This window comes from Gavia stellata, chromosome 11 (genome assembly GCF_030936135.1).
Source record: "Gavia stellata isolate bGavSte3 chromosome 11, bGavSte3.hap2, whole genome shotgun sequence".
In the NCBI taxonomy this organism is placed as follows: Eukaryota; Metazoa; Chordata; class Aves; order Gaviiformes; family Gaviidae; genus Gavia; species Gavia stellata.
The window spans coordinates 28,076,252-28,102,082 of NC_082604.1; the positions used below are offsets into that span (position 1 = coordinate 28,076,252).

At 53.4% G+C, this 25,831-nt stretch overlaps 1 protein-coding gene across 4 annotated transcripts; it reads right to left on the reverse strand.

Annotated features, from left to right (window-relative positions):
• Nucleotides 1-1,860: 1,860 nt before the first annotated feature.
• Nucleotides 1,861-21,211, reverse strand: SCHIP1 (schwannomin interacting protein 1). Of its 4 annotated transcripts, none has more exons than XM_059822348.1 (7): nt 21,158-21,211; nt 10,114-10,232; nt 7,040-7,157; nt 6,182-6,379; nt 5,549-5,672; nt 3,953-4,046; nt 1,861-2,506 (listed from the first exon to the last, which is right to left on the reverse strand). In XM_059822348.1, exons 1-7 carry the CDS (start codon nt 21,185-21,187, stop codon nt 2,455-2,457), a joined length of 735 nt encoding a protein of 244 aa, XP_059678331.1. In that variant the 5' UTR covers nt 21,188-21,211; the 3' UTR covers nt 1,861-2,454. The 4 variants fall into 4 exon arrangements, with proteins under 4 accessions (XP_059678331.1, XP_059678330.1, XP_059678328.1 ...); XM_059822347.1 differs by lacking the exon at nt 21,158-21,211 and adding an exon at nt 14,001-14,314 and having other exon boundaries at nt 10,114-10,226; XM_059822345.1 differs by lacking the exon at nt 21,158-21,211 and adding an exon at nt 14,001-14,314.
• Between the last annotated feature and the right edge of the window lie 4,620 nt (nt 21,212-25,831).

Sequence of the window (25,831 nt, forward strand, 5' to 3'; positions counted from 1 at the left end):
GTTTGGCATCCCGTGCGAGACGGTTTATGTTTGGGGGGGACAAGGGGAGGAGGAACCGAAAACCCACCCAGGACGATACAGGAGACTCAAAAAGTGGGACCAGAAAGAAATAGGTGACAAAATACATATTGCCCAAGGGCGGCAGCTCAGAAACCACGCAACACCTTTCTCTTTTAAAAACGTCATTTAATCCATTAATTCCACAGCATTGCCATCATACACACCAGCACGACACCTCGGTACACGGGACACAGAGCCAAGGAGATGCAGTTACCCAGAAACACGTTTTTTTTTCTTAGAAAAACCCAATCCCCGAAGGATGTAAGGGGGAAAACCAGTGGTAGGTGACCGGAATAACTAGTTCTCTTCAGCAAGTTCAAGGCACTTAGCAAGGGAAGGGAACTCCAGCCTGACCAGGCTGCCTCACCCGGTACCCCACGAGCTGGACCCTGGCGGGGCGATGCCGGGGGTGGCTGCGGAGGACCGGGGGTTCCCCGGGAGCACCTGGGGGCTTTCTCGCTTTTTTTCTTTTTTTTTTTAAAGCTGAGAGCAAACTTTTTGTATTTGGGGCTTTTGCTGTTCGTGCCTTAAATCCAGCGGCCGGCACCTCCTCCCCGATACCCGAACAGCCACGTCCGACGGAGGCACCAGCTCCGCATCCCGCGGGGACGGTTTTGGCCTCCGAGCACCGCAAACACGGCATTTTACAGAGCAGAAATCGAAAACCCAGCAGGTCTCCCCACGCGCAAGCCAACCAAGAGCTACAGGGAAACTAACACACCCTATATATATATTTTTTTTCTGCATAGATTGAAAAAAAAGCAAAATAAGGGGAGTTTACATCGTCCCTGGTCTGCAGGCGAGGGCTCTCCAGCCTAACCCATCCCAGCAGCTTTCTGCAAAAGCCGGGGGCAGGCACAGCTCCCTGCTTGGGGACGCTGCCCGGCAGGGACACGGGACAGGGTCTGTCCACTGGAATCCCCCAAAGCAACTCCTGGGAAAGGAAAAACAACCCTAAGTTAAACCACCCCCCCAACCCCTCCCGAGGGCTGGCGCTTCCACAACCTGCACTTTCTGCAAAAAGAGGGGAAAAAAAGTCATTTTCTAAAATACATTCTTGGCGGGGGATGAAATTTTAATGCAGCTCATGCTTTTTCTGAAAACACCCTGAATAAGTCATTAGCCAGACCCTTCGCTAAGATGAATTTGCCCCCGAGGACAGAAGAATTAAAACGTAAAAAGCTGGTGCGCGCGACGTGCCTGCCTGCTGCTGGCTACGGCCAGGCAGCCTTCCGAAGGGGACGGCCGAGCTGTTTCAGCATTAAATCAAACAAACGAGGGATGGAGACAGACCTATTAGTCTCCCGGCGTCCCTCCTCCTGTACGCGCAGAGGAGGACACGTCCAGCCGATGAACACAGCTACTAACGGGGAGCCCAGCCCAAAGGCAGAGAGGTGAGTAATTACCGTATATAGTACATTTAATATGCTGCTTAGACTTTTAACATAGATTTTTTTTTTTATTTCTGACATCGGTGAGTCATTTAAATATTTTGCCTGGACAATAAAATATAAAAAAAACCATCTACGGTATGTGCCTGCTGATTCTAACAATAGTCACAATATTAGGGCCCAGTAAATGTTATTATATAAGAATCTCTGAAGTCCATGTCATACATACATTATGAACTTACAAATAAATAACTCTACAAAAATCCTGTCTTCTCGCCGTAATTTCATGTGATTGGCAAAAAAAAAAAGGCTCTTTCTGGTGATGACAAATCAGGAATTGCACATTTAGTTCGAGGAATACATTACTGGTGCATCACCAAAGTCAACCACTAGGCAACAAAAAGACGTATCATATGAAACAATTGTTTTCATTTTTATTTTACATATTTATACATAAAACTTTCAAGGTAACTCTCTGAATCCAACCGAATGTTAATAGCACATCTAAAAATGAATGTCAGGTAGTCAACATTCACAAAATGTTGAAAACTGATTAAAATATACATATTACTCAAAGCTACAACTTCACTACGAGGCAGGCATGTATTTTTTTGACTTGTATAGCACCGTCAAGTACAGTTTCTTTATTTTAAAACTACAGTGAAGAATAAAAAAGTAGTCAATGGTAAAATATCATTCAACTGAAAATCTCTAAACAAACAAAAATAAAGTTAAACTACCCTCTCTTCTCACCCATGATTTATAATGTTATAAGTACTGTACATTTTCTGTAATAATATTATTAAAATGCCTGATATTTAGTGGCACGAGTAAAAAAATTAAAATAAATTAAGAAGCAGAGGCCAATCACCGGACATAAAGCTTCAGACATGGTCAATGACTAACACTGGTTTTCTTGTGCGCCACCGTGGACATCAGCGCTGGGACACACACAGAAGCAAAATGAAGTCTCGCTCGAGCTCTGCTCCCGGGGCTCCGGGGTTCACTTTGCCGGCATCTTCTCTGCCATGTGCTTCTGCTGACTTTCGGCGTGTCTGGGGGGAGGAAAGAAGCTGCGTTATTCGCGGCGCCGAGGGGAGGAGGAGACCCCAACCACAGGCCGGGCTGTGCTCCGAGCCAGCATCCGCGCTGCTCTGGCAGCGAACCAAAAAGAACATTTTCCCCGAGGAAAAAAACAAGCACCGGGCGAGGGATGTGCGGTCCCTGCCCGGGCTCCTTCCGGGACCGGGAGGTGGGCAAAGGGGAGAGGAAACCCTTCTCCGGAGAGGTTTGGGGTCAGCTGGGGTCATTTCCTTCCCTCCGGCGGGGACGGCCGGCACGTTCGCCACCGAACGATGCCGGGATGGGGAGAGCCGGTGCCCCCGGCCACGCACCAAAGCCCCCACCATCCTGACCAGCCTTCCAAATGACTTATTTAGTAAACTGCCGTTAAGTGCATGCAGGAAGCGAAGGGTTTCCCGAAGCAGAGAAGGACAAACAGATGCGAGGTGGTGTTGCCGTTCATCTACCTGGCCCAGCTTCGCCCCCCGTCCCTAATCCCCCCGTACATCACTTGCTCTTCGTTATGGGAAGACTCAGAAGCGACAACGCGCCTGCTCGTCCCCAGGGCCACCACCCCAGCGTGAGAACTGCTCCCCAAATCCCTCCGGCCACCCCAGCTGGCCAGAACTCTTCCCAGGCGGAGCACCATCAAATCTCAACCAGCTGCTGTGCAGCACCGCAACGTTTTAAAATAGAAACAAATTTAGGCCGTATTTTTTGCAAGCTTAATGCTTCAGTTCTGAAACCGCAGTCCTTGTGCACTGACAATAACCAGTATCATCTTTTTCAGTCTTTTCTTCCCCAAAGCTTTCAGTGCTTCTTAACGTTTCTGCAGCGCATCACCAGTTATCTCCAAGGAAAATGCCTCTTAAGCGTTGCGGCCCGGGAGACGGAGTCCTTTAGGAAACCCGCCTGTATTCTGCAAGGCTTTCTGTTTTATCGGCTATCGAACGTTAATATTTAAGAGGCCCAGGAATTCTCCTGTCGGTCAAGTCCTCCTGACGGCAGAGGCAGAGCGGCTGCAGCTCACCCCAGCGAGAGGGGAGCCGCTTGGATTTTCCTTGGATGCACTGGGGGTTTGCAGCATCGCTCCTTCCCGGGCTCTTTTCAGGCTTCGGAAAGGGAAAGGCCAATTGGAGAGCACGCACCAACACGTGCGTTTGGGAAGCTCTTGAAAGGCGCTGACGGTCTCCAGAACCCAAGGGCCTTGGTTTCTCGTTTTGGAGGAGAGAGCAGCGTCCCGCTCAGCCCCGCTCCTCTCGTCTCATACCGCACTCGGCAGAGGAACGCGTGCCTTGCAGCCAGCAGCGGTCCCTTCTACCTACCTTTGATGGCAAAGGCTTCCCTACTGAAATTCTGCTAAAAGAAAACCCCTACGTGCTGCTGCCGGCGAGCTGGGACCTGCGAGGAGAGAGAAATACCCCAGGAGCCTCCTTCACCTGGTCAGGTCCTCGATGTCCACCAGCATAGCGTCCTGCTCCGTGTGCAGCTCGTCCCGAATGAGCAGCAGCTGCACCAGCTCCTCGTTCAAGCCTGGTGCCGGGGAGAAAGGGGGTGAGTTTGTGATGTGGGGAACGCCGGTTTGGGACCCAAACACCATCCTTCCCCACCACCTTACACATAAGCTGGCGCGGAGAAGCAAGGAGGGACCTCCCCAAAAGGTGCATGTTTTTCTAGGATAAACTGTCAGCCCCTTGCCACCGCGTGCAAGCCGCTCCTCTCTTGGAATAGCTTAATGCAGCAGCAAAAATAAAGATGAGTTTCTCAATGCTTGGAGTCCCACTGGCTCAGCTTTCGCTCACTTGCGGGCAATAACGCTGAGCAAGAAGCACGCCGCAGAGAGCGGCCGAGCCGCTCGCCCGGGCAGCCTCAGGTTCAGCTTCTTAATTCCCTGCGGCAACGCAGAACACGCTGCCCACCCGTCCTGGTCTGGGGTTGCTGTCCAAGCCGGCCCCTCTGCTCAAGGGGGACAGTCGTAACTTTGGATTCTTGCTGCGGGTTGTGTCAAAGAGCGGGGAAGAAGAAGAAAACAAAAAGGACCATGTGAAAAATTAACCTGCTGGCACGGGCTCCCGTGAAGGCTGTACCTGCCCATCACTCGCTGCCAGAGCCGCTGTTTAGACTGCTTAAATACCGCTGTACTTGTTTAACGCCTCTTCTGTTTGGGAGGCAAGCTCGGCGTCAATGCCGTTAACACTCACGCTCCCATACTTGGGTGCTTTCTAAAGTGAGGCTAATTAATGAGCTTTTTTTTTTTTTTTTTGGTCTTTGCAGCACAAAATAACAAATCACGACTCAACGGCGCAGCTCCGCATCCTTGGCAGGGCTGCTTCCAGAAGGGATGCCAATTAACCAACATCAGTAGGGTAGGGAAGGAGCAGCACAGCAGCTCCCAACCAACCTTTTTTTTGACCTACAGCCACCAGAGAAGTCTACTCCCCAGATTGTTAATTAATTAATTAATTGGAAGATGGAGATCTCTTTGGGGGGGGAAAAAAACCCTGGATCTTTTGGAGAGAGCAAAGGCAGATGAGGCGGTGGGGCACTGTTCCTGCGGGCAAACGCAAGGACACATGAAACGTGCTGAAGCACTGCAAGAGCGGATTTACCCCCGGACATTTGCTAAACTGGAGAGTTTCTCCACTTATGGATGGTTTTGATGCCATGGCATAGCGTCACATGGAGAGGCAGCCACGAAGCCATGAATGGCTGGTGCTTCCAGGACAGGCAGACTTCCCAAGACTATTTTTACCCAACCAGGTTGTGAGTTAGAAGTGGGGCGTTAGGTGCTGGCACAATGCTACAACCCTCCTCTCTTACGGAGCCAAGCGAGCGCTTTAGGAGAAACGGGAAAAAGGAAAGAAAAAAGCCAAAGGAGCCAAATCTGAAGAGAACGTCATCTCCAGCTACCACTGTGCGCCTCTTCCGTATACTCGTGTTATCGTACATTTACCAGCATTTCTACATGTATCCTGGAGAACTGTTCTTAATGAAAGGGGACATACCAAAGAATAATTAAACCAAGTATCACTTACTTTCTATCTGTGAGTGGAGATCATTGACTATCACTTGTAGCTGCCCGATAGTCATGTCTCTTAGATCAGTGGGTTTTAAACTTCTCTTCATCAGGCATTCACTTATATGAGGCATATGTGGCAGCTGAAAAGAAATTGTCAATTTTTTACTGTTTTCTTTGAACTATTTGTATTTCTGAACAGCAGCAGTTTACATTGCTTGCATCCCTCTCTCACAAGCATGCATCAACGACTCCACCGGCACTACCAAACTGAGCTGAAACATCTACACAACGGTTGACCCAAGTCTTCAAATCTACCAGCATCACCAACATACTGATGTAAAGGGAGGTGAGGGCTACGGCGAGCAGCGCTGTACCAAGGCTCCGGGATGGGATGAGCAGACTACAACTTAGAAGGCCTCAAGGCAGTAACAACCTTCACGCTTCATCACCTCATTCCCTGCATCCATCCCCCTCCTGTAAAGCCCCGATAAGACGACCTTGACAACCGGCCCCTATCTCCGCTGCCCCTCTGCATGTCTACAAGCACTGCGAGCAGACACCGCCGGCCAGTGTGGATGTCTCGACAACCAAAAGCAGACAGCAAAAGGGCTGGCGTTACCCCCCGCGCCGTCCCACGGTCCCCACTTACAAGATCCGCTACCGGCGATTTCTTCCTGTTCTGCTTTTCCACCTCGACCTGCATTTTGGCCATGGGCTTCGCCATAGCCAAGGCCATTTTGGCTTCAGCTTGAAGTTTCTTTTGCCTGGTGAGGAAATCCATGTCTTCGAGGGATTCCGACTCTTCCTCCGTCGTGTCTCTGTCGGAGTAGGACGAGCTCTGCTTGCTCTAGGGAAGGAGACACGCAGCTGTTACAGCCCCATCGCTCCAACCGTGCCACAGCAAAGAAGTTTGCTGTCGGCTTAACATATTTTTGTGCACTTACAAGTAGTATAATTTCTACAGAAACGGTGAAGAGCACAGATTTTTTTTATTTTAATCCACAAGATTATCTTTAAAAATCAGAGTAATTCCCAGATAGGCCCCCTTGACTATTAATAGCAACTCGAGCACTTCAAATGGAAAGAGGAGCCAACCAGATCAATAGGTATTGAAGGGACAGACTGGTTAAGCTGGAGGAAAACATCTGGGGCTGCGGTGTTACCTTCACAAAGGAAAAGAGAGGAGAGGAATGCTGGTGGGAGCTGATATTGCATCATACCCATTACTGCCCTGGTAATTATCAGAGCCAAAAAGAAAGGGAGGAAGGAAGGAAGGAAGAAGGAACACCACATGAAGGCATCTGCTCTACAGCAGCTCTGTGCAAGCCAGGGGCAATTTGCTATCTGCCCCTCAGCATCTTGCATTTCTTTTATTGATGACTGAAAGATGCTGCTCTGGGGTTTAGCGTTGCTGTTTTAAAAGGATCAGCAATTTATCATCTTCCGTTATGGATGCCCTACGGTTTCCATGCTCCGGAGCCTCTGTGGGATGGGTTCCCGGACCTACCATGGGTGACAACGGCGTGTCCAGGCTGGTTTCTGTCTTGCTGTCGTCGGCGTCGCTGTCCTTGTCGCTGCCGCTGTCATTCACGAAGCAAATCTGCAGGTTCATCCCACTTTGTAATCTGCGGGGGGAAAGGGAGAGGTGACACCGCAGCCCTCTCGCCTCGGCACTGCCGCCGGCAGCCCGCGGCTTTCCCCGCCGTGCCGATGGGTTACGCGGGCAAGATGCTGGAGCACCGTCAGCAGCGAGTCGTTCACGTTTTGAAAGGATGCTGTTGTCCTGGTGTTGTATGGCCCTCAGGAAAATAGAACCATTTTCACTTTTTTGTCCAGAAGATGGTCATCCCCCACCCAAAAGCCGAGCCAGGACCACCAGCCCGCGGCGGGAGGGCACGGGCAAGCTCCGGCTGCTGCCCAGCGCTGCCATTTCTGCGCAGCAGTCCAATGTGGGACTGGAAATTCATACGGCTGGGTGAGGATAATGCTTCTACCACCATCTATTGATGAACTTCAGAATTGCCGAGATACTGTGGGGCTTTTGTCACCACGGATGGCTATATTATTACATTAAATAAAATAGTATATGTAAAGTATATATAAAATATATTAAAATAGAAAATATATAAAATATGTTTTATATAAAATATAGAAACAATATCTATAAAGTATTATTATATTATATAAAATAATGTGTTAATGATTGAAACTATTTATTCAGAAGGGTAATAAGCCTGTTTGTGGCCAAGAGGCACTACTGTACCGCAAGAAATTATTACCGCGTCTTCTGGACCCCCTGCACCGTCGCCCAATTTGGACAGGTTAAGACCACCTGAATTCACCTCATCGGGAACGATTTTCTCTAGACGTTGCGGCTCAGGGCAGGGGCATCCCAGCACAAGCCGAGAGAAGGGAAAAGCACTGCTACGGCTGCGAGCATCCCAGCTTTCACAGCTCCCCCCCAAAGCAGGTCAGCCAGGTAACACACGTCTTACCGGCGCTGGCTGATGCCCCCCGAAGAGCGTGGCACACCGAGCTCCAGGTGGGCCCCACGGCTCCCTCTGCTCAGGCCAGCCTCCGAGAGCAAACACGGGAACGGGTTTTGGGAACAAGAGGGTGTCTGTGAAAGCCCCCGCTGACGCTGGCACTGCCGAGCGGCTCCGCAGCCGCCAGCCGAGCCCCCCCGTGCCCGGGGCTCTCCAGGACAATTCACCCACCTGACACCAGGCTCAGGCCCATCTGCCTCCTACAAAATCCGCTCAGTCTTTGCTCACCTTCCAAATCCATTAAAAATTAACCCCAGAAACTAGAGATTTCTGGGGCCAACTCTATCAGCCTTCTCGGTGCGTCCTGCCCCATCGCTACCTGCTGAAGACGGGGCAATCCCCCCCCCATTCTGCCGCCTGTTACCCCTCATTCCCAACGAGGGGGGCTTCCACCAGTACTTACAGACAGCAAACTCTTATTTTCCATTTCTTTTCGCGGCGTTTCTTATTCACTATTACCATACAACAGACAGCATTAATAATTCTGCACAAGCTTTTAAGCCGTAGCGGACAGACACAGCTACCCAGGTCCGGGAGCAGGACGCACCCTTGGCTCGGCTTAAAATTGCATCGCGCGGAAAGGGCAGAGCAAGTGCAAAACGTGGGTCTGCGACTCACGCGCCTTTCGAGAGTACGACCCCAACGCCTGAAACCCAGCAATTTACGCTCTTGTGTGCTGTATGCAAGCACAGTCTTCAATGAGAGCAACGGTCCTGCAAAGGTTCCTGGAGGTCCTGTAACAGACAGCGTGCAATACTACCGCTTTGCCTGGACTATAAATATTAACGAAACGCCAGAGCGTTCAAGTACAGCTGGTAATTTCGCGTGGCACAGCTGCCAAACCCTGCCGCGCAGCGTTAATTAGACCCGCGCTATAATTACAAGATAGCGGCTCCTGGTTTCGCTGTAACTACACAGAGCAAAACTGTTTTCCCTTTCAAATGACTTGCAGTTCAATTTAATTTCACAATTGTACCTCTCTGGTGTAATAACAGTATTCCTCCTGGTTTTATGCCTCTCTAAGACTTTTTTCTTCTCCCACACCATGGCAACAGGTAGACCTTCGCTCCCCATGTGGGGAGCGTTCGACGCTTTCCAAGCGCCACAGGTTACTCCCAGCAGCTGCAAGCCTTTCTGGAGTATATTTGACGTAGAAATTTTAAAAATCAGAATAAGTGAGGTCTCCGTGCCACGCAATGTCCCAGCCCCAGGGACGGAGCCGTGCCCAGAGCCTGCGCGGAGCACGTGGACATGGCGGGGAGGCAGGGAGCCACGGTAAAGCTCCCTTTTTCCGTTCCCCGGTGCTTTCTGTGTGCGAGATTAACGGCAGCCCTGAAGGCTCTCTGCCACCCTGCTGTCACCAGGGCTAGCTATCAGCATCGGATCTGCTTCCAACGGGCTGCCACCTCCCGAGCCACTAAAGGAAGATCGGCTTCCCCAAACCGGTGGGTTTTCACCAACCATCACCACGCTGCCTGACCCAGGACTGGTGGGACCGCAGGACCATCCTCGAGCCCTGTCCTGCTTCGGACACGCACGTCTGGCATTAAACCAGATGTCAAAATTCTCAATGTTTTGCAACTCGATGTAAAGAACTCCTTGGAAAACAAAATTAATCAACTATTTTCATGACAGTAACTGCAGTTGTGCATGCGTGAGACTTCCACCACCGTTCTTGCTCTGCCCAAGTCCAAAGGCAACGCTCAGTTCAGGACAGAGATCCTAAATGAAAACCTGAAGGAAACCTAACCCAGGAAAATTCAGCTCATTTGCTTTGTCCTCTGAGCATCCAAACAACTATTCTATACAGTTTTAACCTAATATTTTAGCGTATTACTCCCAATTATTTACATAACAGACACCAATTGCGTTTGGACATAAGATGTCATTCTAAACCAAGGAAAATTCAAGAATATGGCTGCAAGTAAAAACTGAGGGTTCCTCCGAAGGGACGGGTCTCAGGACGTCCCACGGGAGGCATCTCACACTTCTCAGCCTCCAAAGAGGTTTTGGGCTGCGAGGCCGGCGGGCTTACCGGGAGGAGAGGCTTGGCTTGCCGCTCTTGCTGCAGCTGGTGTAAAGTCCCGGGCCATCGTCGAAGAAACTGCCCAGAGCCAACTTCTGCCTGATGGACTCACGCTCATTCTTCTGGGCCTGAAAGGGAAAGGCGACAAGAAAGGATGAAGCTGCCGGTCACGCCAGCGGGTGGGAAGGAGAGCTGTCCCACCAGCCCCACCGCCACGCTCATGGTGCCCAGCATCCCCCAAGCTGTCTCCCACGCTTGGGTGGACCACATGGCCCATCCCAACAGGGAAGCCCATCTGCGTCTTTGTCTCTCCACGTATTGATAGATATATCGCTATATACACACATATCTGATGCATACATCTCATATATACCTGATATATACGTTGCTACCTGTACCTATATCCATATAGAGCCACCAAGACCACCCTCGCACCATTAGCATCTTCCACTTCCCTGAGCAGCCTGCAACACCACACAATCCTTCTGCCAGCGTCCTGACAGATGTATTTTTAACCATCGCCATCAAATTATCCACAGTTTGAAAAATGGATTTTTATATATATGGTTATTTGAATAAGGGCAAGCTACAAAGCGATTTGAAATTAATCACCGATCAGTGATCACAGAGATGACCGTCATCCACGTGCAATAAATGAAAATCACAGATCTAGATTCAAAATTAGTACCAGCGCTATCCCGGTGTCTGTCACCAATCCATTATGTGCCAACACTGACAACAAATTCATACATGGTGGCAAGTTATTGATAGAAGGAACATTTTGAAGCCCTCAAACATTTCATTTTAAAATAACACATAATACCCGATCAAGAATACACAACAGAAGAAAACATAGTAGGCAAGCATGGGCTGCTTCCACGGTGTTAATTAATAGAACTGTGTTTCCCATCTTTTACCCGTTTAACTAAAAACAAAGCACCTTTTTTTTGATACAAAGAAGTGAGATATAACAAAATGCAAATTATTGACTTAAAATAGCTAATAATTTAATTCCAACTCCAGCGCTGACTACATTATCGCACTGCCCGTGATATTGTCAATCCCTTAACAAAATACATGCTTCATTTGCAACCTAACTCCTTTTATTGAAAATATTTAAACTTTAAAAATAACCCCTCAGCATCAAGCGGTACCGAGTTTATGGGTTCAGCTCCTGGTTTCCAAAGTTCTACCCAGACCGCCCAGCTATGTTTTTCTACTTTGTTTTTTCAGGTTTCAATAATTGATGCCTCCATCACACGGAGGCAGTTAGATTTAGAAGAAAAAATAGCCAGCCCTGCCGGTGAAGGCAGCCCAGTGGGGAAAAAAAAAAAGTAAAAAGGAGCGAGAAATATTTTTTAACGGACTGAAAGCAGAGACGGGGCTGCCGGTGCTGGTTCCTCGTGCTGCCCATCTCACGGCACCGGCGGGTGTCTCCCCGCGGAGCGCCAGCCGCATCCCTCAGTGCACCAGTATTCCACGAAGTCACGGATACTCAGCCGCCCCATTTTTCCAACTCAAGATGATCCTCTCCCACATCTTCCCATCTACTTCTGGTTTTCCTCGTGTTCCGAAAGAAATCAGGAGCCCAAAGCACATCTCCACCTCCTCCAGGCCAACTGGGACTGCTCCCTCCCTCCGCAGCATACCCACCGACTCCGGCTGTGCTGAGAACTACTCCTCTTCGCATTAAAACACACACAAACCCAGGCACGCTTCCACATCTTCACCCCTCTCAGAGGGGGCTGTCTCTCCAGCTCTTTTTTAATTTTGCTCCATTTCCCACCGAGACGGCAACTGCTCCCAGTCTGACATCCCTACATGTAATCAATGTGCAATTTGTTTTCTCCGCCAGGTCATTACTGAGGATACTAAATCACAACGCTCCCAGGACTGCGCTCGGAATATCCCATTTTATAAACTGGGCACAGGCTAATGACCATAAAGAAATCAAGAGTCCTATCTGTTGTTGTTATAAAACAGGGAAAAGTGGCTAAGAAATAGAATATACCTAAGGGAACTGGACTTTAGGCTTGAGATAAATTGCCCAACAGCTGCATTATACATCCTGAGCTGCATATTGAAAACTATAAATTGAGAAGGAAAATTGCAAGTGGTTTTTTGACTATCAAATATACTTACTTGGTATATAAAACGTAATGGATCCAATACTCAAAATGCAAAGGTACTTGCAAGGAAAATATAACCCCATGTTATTTAAATAGGTGTTTTTGACGCTGACTCAAAAAAAGGTATATATTTCTGAAAGAGGGGGCTGGTGTAGAGCTGAAGTCTGGTTCAGACAATTATTCTGAACAAAAGGCTGCTTTTTATTTTTAAGGCAAAACAGTTTTGGGCGGATGTTTTCCTTCTTACCGTCGACCTTCCAATTCGGAAGGTCAGTAGCTACCTTTGTTTAAGTACACGAATAAAAACACAATGTCAGATTATGGCCGTGACTACCTACACATAAACCGCTTCCCACAACCGTTCCGGCAAAGGCAAATTGCCAGGAGAGGTTCAGCCCTTCCCCACCGCGGGCTCAGCACACCGCTTCCCAGCCCCGTCGCCCGCCGGAATTATTGCTGCTTCTAAATCTATTGCAACCGCCTCGCCGCTCGTTGCAGATTATACCCAACCATTTGTGCTCTTCACCACCCGTCCCCGACACGCTGCGGCACCTCGACACCAAAACCCCCCAATTTTTGGTTGAGAGCCTGAATTTAGCCGATACACGCCTTCTTCCCATCCCTGCGGGCACACGGAGATCCTGCTGGTGCCGGAGGCCGGCCCCGACCGACCCGACGCAGGACGGAGAGCAGATGCCCGTGGCAGCGCCGCGGGCACAAGATTTCTGCAGTTTTCTGGGAAACCGAGCAAAGTCCGTACCGTGTTATTTACGTCACTTAAGAAGTAGTAGCCGGACTGCTCCACGTTAGCATGCAGGCACCTCTACTAGCAGCCTGTACTCGTTACAGACACCACCCGAAATAGCGCATAAAATTGCACGTGGAAGATTTATTTGGCGTTGAGGTGTAGCAGCGATTTGTCAGGCTCCTTGTCACGCTCCGAGACCTTGGGCAGAGCAGCCAGCTCCTAACAACGGTTGGCGACGGCACTCCTGGAGCTGTACCGATGGATATCAACCCTGGACCGAATACCACGCGTGCTTTGCTAAGGTGCTGCCTGTTTGGAGAGGGAAGCGGCTAATTACGCAGTGAATTACAGATGAAGGGGTGCCAGCAACACTTCGGCAGGACCCCGTCCCAGCCGGGCAGTGCCGCTGCGATGCGAGGGGTTAAAACGCAGCTGGGTGCCGGGGCCACCCCCCCACCGGCACCAAACAGGGTGCACAGCCGGTGCCTGGCCCCGGCCGGGAGCGCCGGGACACGGCCAGGCCACCGAGGCTATTTTTGCCAGGGTCTGTCATTACCAGCCACGGACAATTACTATATTTAAAGTCCCAGACCCGTTGGCAGCGCCTTATTTTATCTCTGTAAAGTACAAGGGCTATTCTTGGATTTACAAACAGAAATTGTAACCACAGAACATTTGTTTTTATCTCCTTTTTCTTCACGGCGGATTTGCTGGTAAACGCAAAACCAACTCCAACCTGCGTATCTCAAGCCACGTGGCAAGTTGCCTTAAAACCCAGGGGTCTGGAGGTACGAGAACGCGTTTGGAAGCACCTCTTTACCTTTTCTTTAGTGATACGGAAACGCAGAGGGAGGAAGGTTTGCCTCCCCGCGTCGGCGTGTTAAACACCGCCGAGCGCTTCCCTGCTCCGGCACCCGAAACCCAGCACCCTGGGAGGGTGTGGGGCAGCGTTTCGGCGGGTCCCCCTCCTGCCAAGAGGGCGACTGTTGGCAGACAAAAGACTCCTTTTCGTCCCTTACCTTTTTATAACTGCCCTCCCCGGCCGGCGCGGCTGCTTTCCTGATGACGTCACCCATGCCATCACCCTCCCGACTCATCTCCTTCGCTCCCGGGTCCTCACGTGGCCGGTGAAAGGCTCTCGCCGGGGCATCTCAGTCCTTCCTCCGCTCTTCAATCGGCACCATGGGATCAAGCGCTCGCCCCCGGAGCCAAGACCTGCCGCAGCCCACCGTCCCCTGGCTGGGACGCTTCCCCGGCCCCACTCGCCTCCCGGCCGCTCCGGAGCACCTTGCTTTTCCCTAATAAAGTCAACGGCAGCGCCGGAGCCTCGGCCAGCTGATGAGAGGGAGGCGAGGGCTGCGCGGGCCAGGGAAGCCGCGTCCTCCTCCAGCCACTGCCAGCGCCGGATAAAAATAGCCCCGAGCCCTCGCCGGCTACACAAGGGCAGGAAAAAACCCGGTGTCTGGTGTCAAAATCCAAGCCCGGCGGAGTAGTCATGGCCAGAGAGGGCAGAAGGAAGGGGCGTTCTCCCGGGTTTTTTGCAGTGGAAGTTATCCTAATGAAATCCCAGAGGTTGGAGGAGCTGCCTACGGCTGGGGCAGAGCCGGAGCGGTCCTCAGCCCTCGCACGGCTGCTTGAGGATGGGCAGTCACAGCAACGTCAACCACAAGATGAAGGGTTTTCTTCACTCTTTACACGAAAAACACCAGAAAGGATCCCAGGGAGCTATTTCTTGGCTAAAGCAGCTTTTTAAGATGCAAAAAGAAGTTTCTAGGAATTAACCAGCAGAGCTCAAAAAGGCGTCCAGCCCTTAAGCTGCCACCCATCTCACAGGCTTGCAGAGCCCGGGGACCCCCACACCGCCTGGTCCCTGCTCGGGGGTGGCTGAGGACCCCAGCCCCGGCTCCCGTGGGGCTCGGCAGCCCCCAAACCCGCACCACTTCCAGGTCCAGCTCGTGCCTGCAGCACTCCTGCCCGGAGAATCAGGCTTCGCAGCACGGCCGCTGCCCTCCAGCCCCGCGCAAATCCTGCCCAGTCCTTGCTGAGATCCCATCTCCATCGCACCCATCACGGCGTGCGACGTTTGCTCCGGATCAGCTGCGGGTGGGCAGCAGAGATCACACGTTCGGGGCAGGCATTTCTATAGGGAATCCTTAGAAAGACGGAATTTATGCTACAATTTTGCAGTGATCCTCAAGAAGTGGCACACCAGCAACAAAAGTACTGATTTGTGCTGCGACACAACTATGCTGCATGCTAGATGAAGCACTTTAATAAACGTGTAAACTTTGTAGGGCTAAATGACATATCCAAGTCGTGCTGACATCATTTCACCCAAAATGTGTATTCTAGTTAGAACACCAGCTCTAACAGCATATAAATTACGCATCATGGCGTTACTCTACTGTGAAGTTTCAGGAAAACACAGTAATAATAAACAGGATTGTTTAATTCCATTCTTGTCCCAGGACGTGGCTCTGTAACTATAATTCCCAAATGAAACAAAGTCGCTCTCTGGATATTGCATTATTTTTAGTTCCCCTCCACCGCTGACTCATTGTGTCCTTTCCTGCCGTTGCTAAATTAACTTCCCCTCCCGGCCGTGGGGATGGATTCTGACACAATAAATCTGAAAAAAACTACCCCGTAGCCCGAGAGGAAGGATGTGGTGGCCAGGAGCGCTGGGCTGGGACTGGGGGGGCCGAGCCTGCAATCTGCCACACGCTTCCCCTCCAATTCGGGACAAGCCACCGCATCGCTCTGCCCTCATCCATCGCAGGGGGATGTCCCCACGCCTCCTGCCCGGCCGGCTGCGACGGCGAGCCCCAGCCCGGTCCCGCTGCGCCCGTGGGACCCAACGCGCAGGGGGGGGACACGCTGCGCGAAGGCACCCGACGTGCCAGCCACCCCTCTGCAAACCGACATCGAAGTCATCCCTAAGGGTAGGAAGCGACACAGCCTTCCGAAAACACATTTAGCGCTTTTCACCCACATCCTTTAGAATGTTTTATCCCCCATCGCAGCTTTCGGGCCAGCTGACCTCCGCCCTGCCCTCCGAGCCGGGATGCTCCAGGACCGGCCCCACGGAGGGGCACCCCCTGAGCGGATCCCACAGAGCTGGTCTCAGCCTCCGGTGAAAACCCCGCTTCCAGCAGCCGCCTCATTCACGGCGACAGGAGGAAAACAAACCTGGTTAAGAAGCACGGCTGGGAGCCCCTGCACCCCTGTAACCATCGCTGGAGGCATATTTGGGTGCCCTCCTCGGGGGCCAGGACCAGACCCAACCCTGCACTCCTGGAGGGGCATCTCCCCACTGGCAGAGAAAAGGCCAGTGGCCACTCTGGATATCAAAACCACAAAACAAATGAATTTTGTGGTTGTCTCAGCAAAGGGGGGACCAAACCCTTTGGTCTTCAGCCCCTTCCCCACCTGATGCGAAAGACCACCGCAGGCAGCACCGCCGCCTGCGCCGGACTGCCTGGCAAACGCCCGTGACCATCCCTCTGGCATCCGGCCTCCGCTTGAAACACTCCCACCCATCTATTGTACGCAGAGGGTTTAAACAAACAAAAAAGCAATGGTGGGGCTACGCTGTCACGTACGCCCCACGTTGGTATCTCTAGCCAAGGACTCCTCGCACGTCAGATCGGATCATAAAGAAACTGGCCTCCATGGCCACAGCCGCGGCTCCAACGGTGGCCAACGGCAACGCCGGCACGGGGGAGAAGCGGCCGCGGCCACCTCAGCCCGGTTTGCTTTTTATAGCGTGAAGGGAAAGCTCAGAACAGGCGTATCTGGAGCAGGTCAGCTGGGGCGTCCCTACGGCAGGAGCACGTGTGGCCATGGACCCAGCGCCGCGGGGAACACACCGGCCGGGGACGGCAGCGCTCAAGTCCTTCTTAAGCAAGGCGAGGAAATAGGACACATCAAGTTTTATGTGCTTTAAACACGCACCGATTGCTCACGGACAAGCAAGCAGCTAAATTTAACTCCACCGTGCACAGGTAACGCTCGCTTGAGTCGATGACAAACCCCCTCAACGCTGTTGGGGCACACTCCGTTGCGGGAGGAAACCACCCCCCTTTTCTGTTGGGGATCAGCTCCCACACGCTGCTGGTTACCGAGTTAGTAGATAAAACCCCCAAATTCCCAGCGCAGCGGAAGCACTCTGCGCACCCTCCCTGCCAAACCGCTGCTCACGGCCACGGGGCGCTCAGGCCAGGGTATCGAGGCGACTTCCAGGCTCGTAGATATCTCAAATTGCCAGAACTGTTTCGCAAAACATTTATTTTATTGTAAAGGTCGGAATAAATCTCTTCAGAGAGTCCCTTCACAGCGGAGCATCCTTCCACTGCAGAGCAGCCAGCACAAGGCACTTACAAGTCCCTGCATATTTAGGGATGAGACGGACCATGCCCTCCCTCCGAAGACGCCTCCCTGAGCTTTAGCACACCAAGTGCTTTCCACCTACTTGGCAGAGCTTTTTTTATTTGATCTCTGTCTAAACAAGAAGGCCTTCAGCCTCAGCTCTCGACAACGCAGGCTGTCTTCTATTTTATTGTCAGTGGTTTGGGACGCAGGGTCAGCGCGCTCGGCCACATGAACCGCGGTTCCTCTGCCGTCCCAGGCTGCCGCGGCGAGAGGCCGGGCCAGCAGCTCTCCGCCTCTGCCAGCGCTCTGTGGTGGGTTTCGTGGCACCTGAGCTTTCCTCCAAGACCTGTCTCTTGGGGCTATATTCTGCCATGAGAATCTGTATTCACTTTAATGACAAAGGTGATGCCAGACTGGTATTTCTACATGCCACGAAAGCCTACAAACTCCTAAAGATATCAAACAAAAGAAGCCTAATAAAATACCTTTTTTTTTTTTTTTATTAATTATCACTTCATATTGTAAGCTTGTGACTTTTATGGACTACTTCCACGGTTCAGTGCTTGGCAAGACCCTGGGAGTGGCGGGTGCCGCCAGCCTTGCCTGGTCCATCCCCGGGGCCGCCAGCCTGACCCGCAGCGACACCAGCGCCTCCCCGCTCCAGGGGTCTTTCCAACAGACCCCCCTGGAGAAACCGGCACAAACCTGGCATCGCCAGAGCAGCACAGGGTCAAGCCTGACGCACGCACCCGGACCAGGTCCCAACACACAGGGCTGAGCAGGATGCACCGTACACCCTGACCCATCTAAGAAATTATTTCTAAGCAAATAAAATCTTATTTTTTACAACAGATTTTTTTTTTTTTCCCATTTTCTTTGCATGTGTGAAGCCTGGTAACATCTCCAGAGCGACCCTCCCGCCAGCAGATCGCTCAGACCGTGACTGATGCCAGCGCACGGAGCCAAAACCTGTTCCCACGGGCAACTGTCTGTTTGGAGACTCCCGCCTTGGGGGGGAGTCCCCCCCCTCCTGCCGGGGGGCTCTCCGCTTTTAAAGGCGCCTTAGAAATCAACCCAAGGAGGCGATGTAAATCTAGACATGCTACCCACTCGCACGGCGGTGGCAAAGAAACAGAGACGAAGCCAGCAACAGCCCGAAGAGTCCCGTTTTGCTCCATGCAAAGGTGGACCTGTCGGGCAACGCTGAAAATACGCATTTACAAAGCAAACCGAAACGCTGGCTAAGGCTGCAGGCCAGTAAAGCGCCGCTAATACACACGTTAGAATAAACCCTTTATTTCTTGTGTTAAGGCCTGGATTTGCACGCTGGCCTTTTATTCTGCGCGAGCTCGGGACCTCACAGAACGTCAGCCACTGCGCAGGAGCTGACATTTCTCTTGTCAAACTGTAGGAGAAAAATGGAGCCCTAAACAAAATGTTCGGCATAGGAAAATAAATCAGCATAAAATAGGAAAAGAGAAATAACTAAGAGGAAAAACGCACGGCACAAAGAGTGGCAGCAGCCTGCGTGACTCCAGGATGCGGCCACGGCGAAGATGTCGGAAGCAGGGACCGCCTGACCGTGGGGGACCTGGCCTAAATTCAAAGCGATGATCCTGACTTAGGCACATCCAAAACCCCAGGAGGACCTACGGCCACCTGAATTTCAGAGAGCAGCAGCGCCAGCTCATTTATGATGGGAAATGGGACTTTCAAGGCGAGGCACAGCATGGGACAGAAACACCCTCCTCTTCCTCAGCACCCACCTGCGCTGCGCCCCGTCCCCAGCACCCTCCCTGCCGCGGAGCTTACGTCCCAGCCGTGAGGTGGTCACGTCAGCTTTTCTGCTGGATTTCTCCAAAACAAACACGTTTTCAAATTTTCCCCGTGCGTCGGCTTGTTCCTCTATTTGGTTTATTTTTAGTTTATTTAGTAGCTTCAAAAAAAGGGGTGCGAGAAGGGAGAAGAGCAGAGTTACACGCTGCCACCCCGCTCCCCCCGGGGCGCTCCGGGCAGCCACCAAAATCCTATCATTGCTGGCTTCCAGTCTGATCCGAAACCCGGGCTCGCCGGCCACAAAAGGATTAAAACTTGGCCTTTAGGTTAGCGGGTTTGGGAGGGGGCTGGGGTTGCTCCTAATCTTTGCGGTGTCGTAGGAAGGTTTTGAAACAGATTTCAGTTGAAAAACTATTTCTCCGGACTTTTTTCCTATGATTTGCATGCTTCCTGGCTGTTTTCACTCTAATATTTATTGGTTTGGAGGAGAGGAAGCGGTTCATAAACAAGCAAGCAGATGAAAGCAGATAAAAGGCAGCAGCGCTGCCGTCGCAGCAAGCCCAGCGCATTAACATGCAGGGATGCTGGCCAGGCCTGCGCCGCAGCCGCAGCTCGGCATCGCTCGGCATCGCTCACCCACCACCACAGACCAGCTTCCACCCGGGAAACAATGCGCAACCTTTAACCCTTGCGTTCCTACGAGTATGCTGGGAAAACATCCGCTGTGCAGAAACAATGGCACCATTTATTTAGGCACTAGAGAGCAACAGGCTCGGAGCTGCAGAAAAATCGGATCCCCTGAAACGGAGGCTGAAAAACCCCAGGAGTTGTTTGTTTGGTTTTTTTTTTTTTGCAGAGGAGCTAAAAATGGAAATTTACTTCCAGGAGCATTTGCTGGATTGCAAATATTCAGTGAAAAAAATCTTTCCAGCTCTTCTCTGTACATACGTATGCTTTGGTAGCTTTTCCCTTCGTGATACAGTTTGCAATATGAGATATTTTGTCTTAAAACACAGATTGAAGTTTGAATGAGACGCGCTGGTGGGGAAAAGGAGGATGAGCCGCTGTCCTGGGCAAAGCCCCGTCCCCGAGGGTCCAGCTCCGCCACTGGGAATGCCTGTTGGCTGTTTTGCAAAACACACTCCGCCGCACGTAGGCAAACGCATTTCTCAGCATCGCCGGAGCAGATGGATGGGCGTTGGGCATTTAACAACCTGCCTGTACCATGGAGCCCCAAACATGCCGTTTCCCGGGCAGGTGCACCCAAAGCACCCCCCCCCAATAACAGCCGGCCCCAAGCGCTCGCTCGCCCCACGGAAATCACCCGGAGCTGCTCGGGGAACGCTGGTCTGGGTGCTGCCTCCCCCGGCGCGGCTCCCGGCCCGGGGCCCCCCGCGAGGGGCGCGGCCGCCGCGGGGGCTCAGCGGGGGCTCAGCGGGGGCTCAGCGGGGGCAACGCTCGTCCCCGAACCCGCCGGCAATTCTTGCGCGGGTTCATCCGAACCGCACGGAGCACGGCGGGCCCGCGTCCGAACCGATCACCCCGCGGGCCAGCTCCCACGCTCCGGTAAAGCTGGAAAGCGCCGAGAAATGTCCCCTTTATTCTGTTCTAAGATCTACGCCGCTCTTCTGCGGCCGGTCCAGAAGTGCAAAACCGCAGCTCCTTCACTTACACCGAGGGGTTTCATCCAGGCAGGCAGCGAGCGGGCTGCGGGCGGGGGGGTGCGGGCAGCGGGGTGCGGGGAGCCGGGGGGGGTGCGGGGAGCCGGGGGGTGGTGCGGGGAGCCGGGGGGTGGTGCGGGCAGCCGGGGGGGGTGCGGGCAGCCGCCCGTCAAACCCGCCCTCCGCCGGGCCACCGCACCCCCGGCGCCCGCCAGCATCCCACGGGGAGCACAAAAGCCCCGCGGGCATTCGGCTTCTCCCCGCCGCCTTACGAGCCCCCGGGCCGCCGCGGGGGCCGGAGCCCGCGGTTTCAGGCCGGGTTGGCCGCATCCCCCCGGGCGGGGGCCCAGGCCGCGCTCGCCCCTTACCTGGTAGGAGCAGTTTTCCTGGTGTACCATCTCCGTGCATCATCCGCCGCCGCCGCCCAGCCGCCCCGCGGGGTCTCCGGCCCGGCGGGCGGGGAGGAGGACGGGGAGGAGGATGGGGAGGATGGGGAGGAGGAGGATGGGGAGGAGGAGGATGGGAGCCCGGGCCAGCCGCCCGCCGGTAAGATGGATGCTGCCGCGCTGCTCCGCCTGCGCAGCGGCGGCCCCGGCGGAGCGCGGGGGGGGGGGGGTCGGTCCCGCCTCCGCCGCCGGCGGCACAAAGAGGGGGGGCTCCGCGCAGGGCTGGTGCCAACCGCGCTCCTCCGCGGGGAAGGGAAAAAAAAAAACCAAACCGAAGAACCCCCCCAGAGACTGCGCTCTGCCTGGGAAGTCGTCCCCCCGTCCCCCCCCGGGGCGATGCTGCGGCAGCTCCAGCCCCCCCCGCCTGCGGCAGCGCCGGGCCCGGGGCGGGAACGGGGCCGCTCCGCAGCTGAACCGGCTCCGGCGCGGTGAGGGATCCCGGCTCCGGGGCTGGCAGCCGCCGGCATCGCCTCCCCGGCCCGCGGCGGGACACCGAGCCGCTAAATAAGAGCTGCGAAATACCTTTCTTTTACCCTCTGCCGCAGAAATACAGCGCAATCTTTTCTGGAAAAGGCTTTGCCCTACATTTCCAGCTAATTATACCTCCTCCCTTCTCTCTTCTGCCGATCCGGTAAAAAACAGGCATGACTTCATCCTCTCTTAAAAACTTATGCAGAATATATTCTTCCTGCAGCAAAGGTGAACACAGAGCCCTCTGCCATAGCACCCACAGAATCACTAAGATGGGAAAAGATCTGTAAGACCATCAAGTCCAACCACCACCCCAACCCCCCCATGCCCACTAAACCATGTCCCGCAGTGCCACGTCCACACGGTCCTTGAACACCTCCAGGGATGGTGACTCCACCACCTCCCTGGGCAGCCTCTGCCAGTGCTTCACCACTCTCTCAGGAAAGACATTTTTCCTAATATCCAGCCTGAACCTCCCCTGGCGCAACTTGAGGCCATTCCCTCTTGTCCTGTCGCTTGTCACTTGGGAGAAGAGACCAACACCCACCTCCCCACAACCCCCTTTCAGGCAGTTGTAGAGAGCGATGAGGTCTCCCCTCAGCCTCCTCCTCTCCAGACTGAACACCCCCAGCTCCCTCAGCCGCTCCTCAGCAGACTTGTGCTCCAGACCCCTCACCAGCTCCGTCGCCCTTCTCTGGACACGCTCCAGCACCTCAGTGTCCTTCTTGGAGTGAGGGGCCCAAAACTGAACACAGCATTTGAGGTGTGCTTGGGCTGGGCTCCGACCTCAGACGCAACCTGGTTTTGGGCACAGGGGCTGAACGGAGGCAATGCCCGCGCTCACCCCAACGCCCTTCTCCCACCACAACGGGCCCTTCTCTAAAATTTCTCCAAAGAAAAGGCCTGTGAAGATCAAGCAAGCGCTGGCTCTGCAGAGGTTTCCTGCAGGACGATGGCTGGGTGGGCTGAGCCGGTGCTCGCAGCCCGGGGACAGCGAAGCCCCTGTGTCCCGGTGCTGGGAAGCCCCTCTGGAGCATCCCCCTCGTTCCACACCCAGCGGGAATTCACTGCCATTTGCAGAATACTCCCCTGCTACCCCAAAATAGCATTGCGAGGTTATCAAACTTTCTCCCCTGTTTGCAAGCTCAGGCTGGAGGTCTGACACATGGAGGGAACCGAATCCGAATTTTGCTTTCCATTTTCAAAGTCCTTGATAGGAGAAACTGGAAAGAATGGCGGGACAAGCCGATAGTTTATAATTCTCCGCATTTGCAACCTGCTGAGCACCGGGTTCTCAGTTAGCTCAGTTCGACTTCACCACTCATCTTCCAGGGGGTAACACATACCCCAACAGCCTCATTTGCAAGAGTTTGGGGTCAGGCCGGCCCCGGCCGCAGCTGGGTGCGAGGACACAGCAAGTCTCACCTTCAAGCCCTATTTTCAGCTGGACACAGCCCACCCGAGGAGCACCGAAACACCCAGAGAGCACCGGCGGTGCCGCAGACTGGGCTCACACCGGGCACTGAGCACTCTTACCCAGGCAGGCGATAGTGCTTCGGCTTGCAACTAGAAGAAACTCCGTGCCTCACCTTCCTTCGTTCATCAAATAGGGCTTTATTCTGCTCCTAGTCACAGCCAGCTGCGGCTACGTTCAGAAACGCGGATGACTCAAACCCAGAAACACTTGCTCGCTGAGATGCCGGCATCTCAGATTTGATTCCCCGCACCAGATGTGCCTCTAGGAAAAAAAAAAGGCCTTTGTAGGATCATGGCTCTGCCCCAGCTTTCCCAGCTTCTCACCCGCACAAACAGGCCCGAGCAGCCGTGGGCGAACGGGGAGTCCCTTGAGTCCCTGTGCAGCCGGGCGGCATGGATGGAGAGAAACCCCCAGACCCGCCTCAGCTCCAGCCCCCCTCCCCGATACCCACTCCCCTCCAGGAATAGAGCTTTCAAAAAAAGAGAGCTTTCATTTAAAAAGAAAAAAAAAACCATATATTCTGCATACGTTTTTAAGAGGGGATGAAGCTGTACCTGTTTTTTATAGGATCTGCAAAGAATCCCATTCAACTGGGCAGCTATTTCCAAACACCAAAATAAAAAATCCCCACTTTTCAATACACTGCATAACTCTTAGGCTTGCTTTGGAGAAGTATCTGTGGCAAGCTAAAAGCAGCTCCATGTATTACATCATCTCAAATGCCATTTATTATGTGCATCACACAGAAAACTCCTGAAATTACCCCCCACTTCCCACGTGTGGGTCTATCTATACCGGCGGTGACTCAGAGCCGCCCCACACGCAGCAGATCCCCGGCGGGGACTGTACCAACCTCCCCGCACCCAGGTCTGCTGCACCATGGGGTGAACCCCCCCAACCTATTTAACAGCTTATTCCTTTTGCAAAATGACCTGAGAGCAAGCTACGTTCGGCTTAGCGTGTCACCTGCTGCAGAAAAGCCACCCGTTCGCAGCAAGGCTGTTCCCTCCAGGGCGGGGAGCCCCCCAGGAGCCTGCGGTGCGGGCGGGAAGGGCATCGTCCTCAACCTCTGGATTTGCTCCTCCGTTCTGTACCCATCTGCGATTACCCCTTCGGAAACGAGGCGGGCAGGCAGGTAATAATTAAAGCAATGAGCGATTAAATTGAGTGAAAGGCTTCTGGCAGTCCTCCAGGTGGGTCAATGGGAAACGATGCTCCTGGATGAAGGCAGTGATCAAGCGCTGCTGCTCTCCGCGGAGGCACAACCCAGCGGGAAGCCCCAGGAAACCCCCGGGGACCCTCAACAGCCCCTCTCAGCTGGGAAGAGAAACCCGGGGGGTACCTGCACTGCCTCCTTCTGCCTTTCTTACCAAGGCATCCTCTAACTTAGGATGTCTTATACCACTTTGAGACAATCTAGACAAGTTTTCCTGAAGCTTTTCCCAAAACCAGCTCCAAACTAGGAACGTGGGGTTGAGAAAGCCCTGGAGAACATCTCCAGGGGGTCCGCCACCAACCTGGGGACACCCACAGGAAACACTTCCCTTCACAACCCCCCTGCCAGCTCTCCTCCGGAGGGTCTGGGAAGATGCTGCTTACGGGCAGGGTCAACCTTGGCTGAGCGGTCCCCCAGCCTGGACCTGCGCTGCGGTTAAGGTGGGCCACCAGGAAAGGACCAGGCCTGATGCCCTGGGTGCTTGCAGGGCCATGGGGGTGAGGACATGAGAAATTCAATCCCACGGGTGCAGGCAGCAGCATCCCTCCACTTACTCCCCGTGGACACACCACCGCAAAGAAGATGCAACTTTACCCGGCACACTCAAATTCTTGTGGTGAAACAACAGGATTTCATGAATTCATAGAATCACAGAATCACTAAGGTTGGAAAAGACCTGTCAGATCATCAAGTCCAACCACCACCCCAACCCCACCATGCCCACTAAACCATGTCCCGCAGTGCCACGTCCACACGGTCCTTGAACACCTCCAGGGATGGTGACTCCACCACCTCCCTGGGCAGCCTCTGCCAGTGCTTCACCGCTCTCTCAGGAAAGACATTTTTCCTAATATCCAGCCTGAACCTCCCCTGGCGCAACTTGGGGCCATTTCCTCTTGTCCTGTCACTTGGGAGAAGAGACCAACACCCACCTCCCCACAACCCCCTTTCAGGCAGTTGTAGAGAGCGATGAGGTCTCCCCTCAGCCTCCTCCTCTCCAGACTGAACACCCCCAGCTCCCTCAGCCGCTCCTCAGCAGACTTGTGCTCCAGACCCCTCACCAGCTCCGTCGCCCTTCTCTGGACACGCTCCAGCACCTCAAGGTCCCGAAACTGAACACAGTATTCGAGGTGAGGCCTCAAATTATCCATCTACAGAAGGAGAAAACACCTGCTATCCCCAGTTCTGGGGGGAAAATATGTAATTTCTGATTCTGTGCACATCTTTTAGGGTTTTTTTTGGTTTTCTTTTTCTTTTTTAAACTTACTGAAAGCCCCCGGGCGGGTCCCACAGGATCCCAAACCCTGGTCCTCCCCACCAGCCGTATTCGCAGCACAAGGTGGCAAACGCGGGCAGTGCCGTTCCTCCGGGCAGGCTGGCCCATCGCCGCCTTCTGCTTTCCCCCGCTGCTGCGCCTCTGCCCCAGGCCCAA

Excerpts from the sequence above, each read along its gene's own strand:
- SCHIP1 (XM_059822345.1), bottom strand. The coding sequence starts at position 14,078 with ATGAGTCGGGAGGGTGATGGCATGGGTGACGTCATCAGGAAAGCAGCC. Across the intron at positions 4,047-5,548 it reads TCTCCACTCACAGATAGAAA|GCTTGAACGAGGAGCTGGTG; the intron begins GTAAGTGATACT and ends CCCCGGCACCAG. Across the intron at positions 2,507-3,952 it reads GACATCGAGGACCTGACCAG|ACACGCCGAAAGTCAGCAGA; the intron begins GTGAAGGAGGCT and ends TCCTCCCCCCAG.